The sequence below is a fragment of the Priapulus caudatus genome, unplaced genomic scaffold (assembly GCF_000485595.1).
Source record: "Priapulus caudatus unplaced genomic scaffold, Priapulus_caudatus-5.0.1 Scaffold2496, whole genome shotgun sequence".
Classification (NCBI taxonomy): Eukaryota; Metazoa; Priapulida; class Priapulimorpha; order Priapulimorphida; family Priapulidae; genus Priapulus; species Priapulus caudatus.
Genome location: NW_014579557.1, coordinates 27,043 through 28,460, shown reverse-complemented (window position 1 = coordinate 28,460; position 1,418 = coordinate 27,043). Strand labels below are relative to the sequence as shown.

The 1,418-nt window shown below is 39.6% G+C and overlaps 1 protein-coding gene across 3 annotated transcripts in view; it reads left to right on the top strand.

Moving 5' to 3' along the window:
• The first annotated feature begins 869 nt into the window (after nt 1-869).
• LOC106818755 (kelch-like protein diablo) overlaps nt 870-1,418 on the top strand; it is a 9,848-nt gene continuing 9,299 nt past the window's right edge. Inside the window, exon 1 of one of the 3 annotated variants that reach the window (XM_014823426.1) lies at nt 870-1,294. In XM_014823426.1, the coding sequence (XP_014678912.1) occupies nt 1,148-1,294 (147 nt within the window). In that variant the 5' untranslated portion in view covers nt 870-1,147. The remainder of the gene's footprint in view (nt 1,295-1,418) is intronic. The other 2 variants (XM_014823425.1, XM_014823427.1) reach the window with 2 other exon arrangements.

Here is a 1,418-nt window from a genome sequence, read left to right as displayed (position 1 = left end):
GTGTGTAGACAAGCGAGCGTCGAGCGAATTCCTGGCGCACGCTTTCGCACCTGCTTAATATATATGTGTCAGTGTACGCGCGATGGCGGCGGCGTATGTTTACTGTTGATATGCTTCAAGTGCCTGTGGTATCAACTGTCGAACTGAGGCTGAGCCCAATCGCTCAATATATATTATATACATATTGTTAACATTCTATTGTACATGAAATAGTAGAAACTAGCATGTGCCATTAGTATAGCAATACAATATTAATTTACCTCTTCTAGACGGCGACGGCGACGGTAAACGTACAAACGAACCGGAAATGAAAACACTATGAATTACTTTTCGCGCGAACTTCCCTAGTTAAATTTAGATCGCACAGGGGCGCTATGGTCGCACACGTTTACATGTTAGACGGGTCCCTACAGTTTGTCCAGTTTTGCTCAGGATAAACGAGCGCATTTGCAGGGGTGATGCGTCATTGGCGCGGTACCAATCTAGCATAAGCCTCAGCATAGGTCGCAGTGAGCGCATCAGCTGCTAGACAGGTTCTCCATATCTGCTCTTATTAGAAAAACCTATATTTAATAAACTAACCGGTCAGTCTAATCCGTCCCTCTCCTTCATTCGTCAAAAAAAGAAAGACCAAAATAGAAGGCGCCAAATAAAACTATGTAAATAATTCTAGCATAGATATCTATCATCTATGATCTATGCGTAGACAAGATTATTTTTCTATAATGTAGATTTCCTATATATTTTTCTAGATTGTTGAAAAAATATCAGCCATTTTTGCTTTTTGCCCCTATTTAAATTATTACGTATTACACTAATATTACATCATGATTCATAGCATTACTCCATTACTCATTAGCACTGTTGGCTGTTGCTTCAATATTATTGAATATAACCCCCAGAGAGTTTATTTTTTTATGTAGGGCCTACCCTTGTGATTATTTCATGCAAACCGCCAAACAAAAATGTGCAGTGTTTATGATAATAGCCGTTAGATGGGGACACCCGGACAGAGGACAACGAGAGGTACAACGAGAATGGCGTTGCGATGTGTGTTTTTTGCTAAAAACCAGAATGATATGATAATAGCCTATAAAAATGATAATAGTCAACACTGAACAGTAGGTGCTCGCAATCTCAGCTCGCAATGGCTTCCAATCAGAGACGAAATGGACCAGGCAATCGTGTCAGATTGCAAAAACTAGACATTCGTGAACATTGCACTTGCAATAATGACGACCATCCTGAGTCACAAGAGAGTTTTCTTTTTAAAGAAGAAATACATTCAGCGCAGGTATATGCTTAGATACAATAGTCAATACTATACACACAACCTTGTCAATACATTATTACATACGATGAGTGGATGATCGATACTCGATATTTAAAGGCACACTATAGGGCTGAGAGGGTCTATC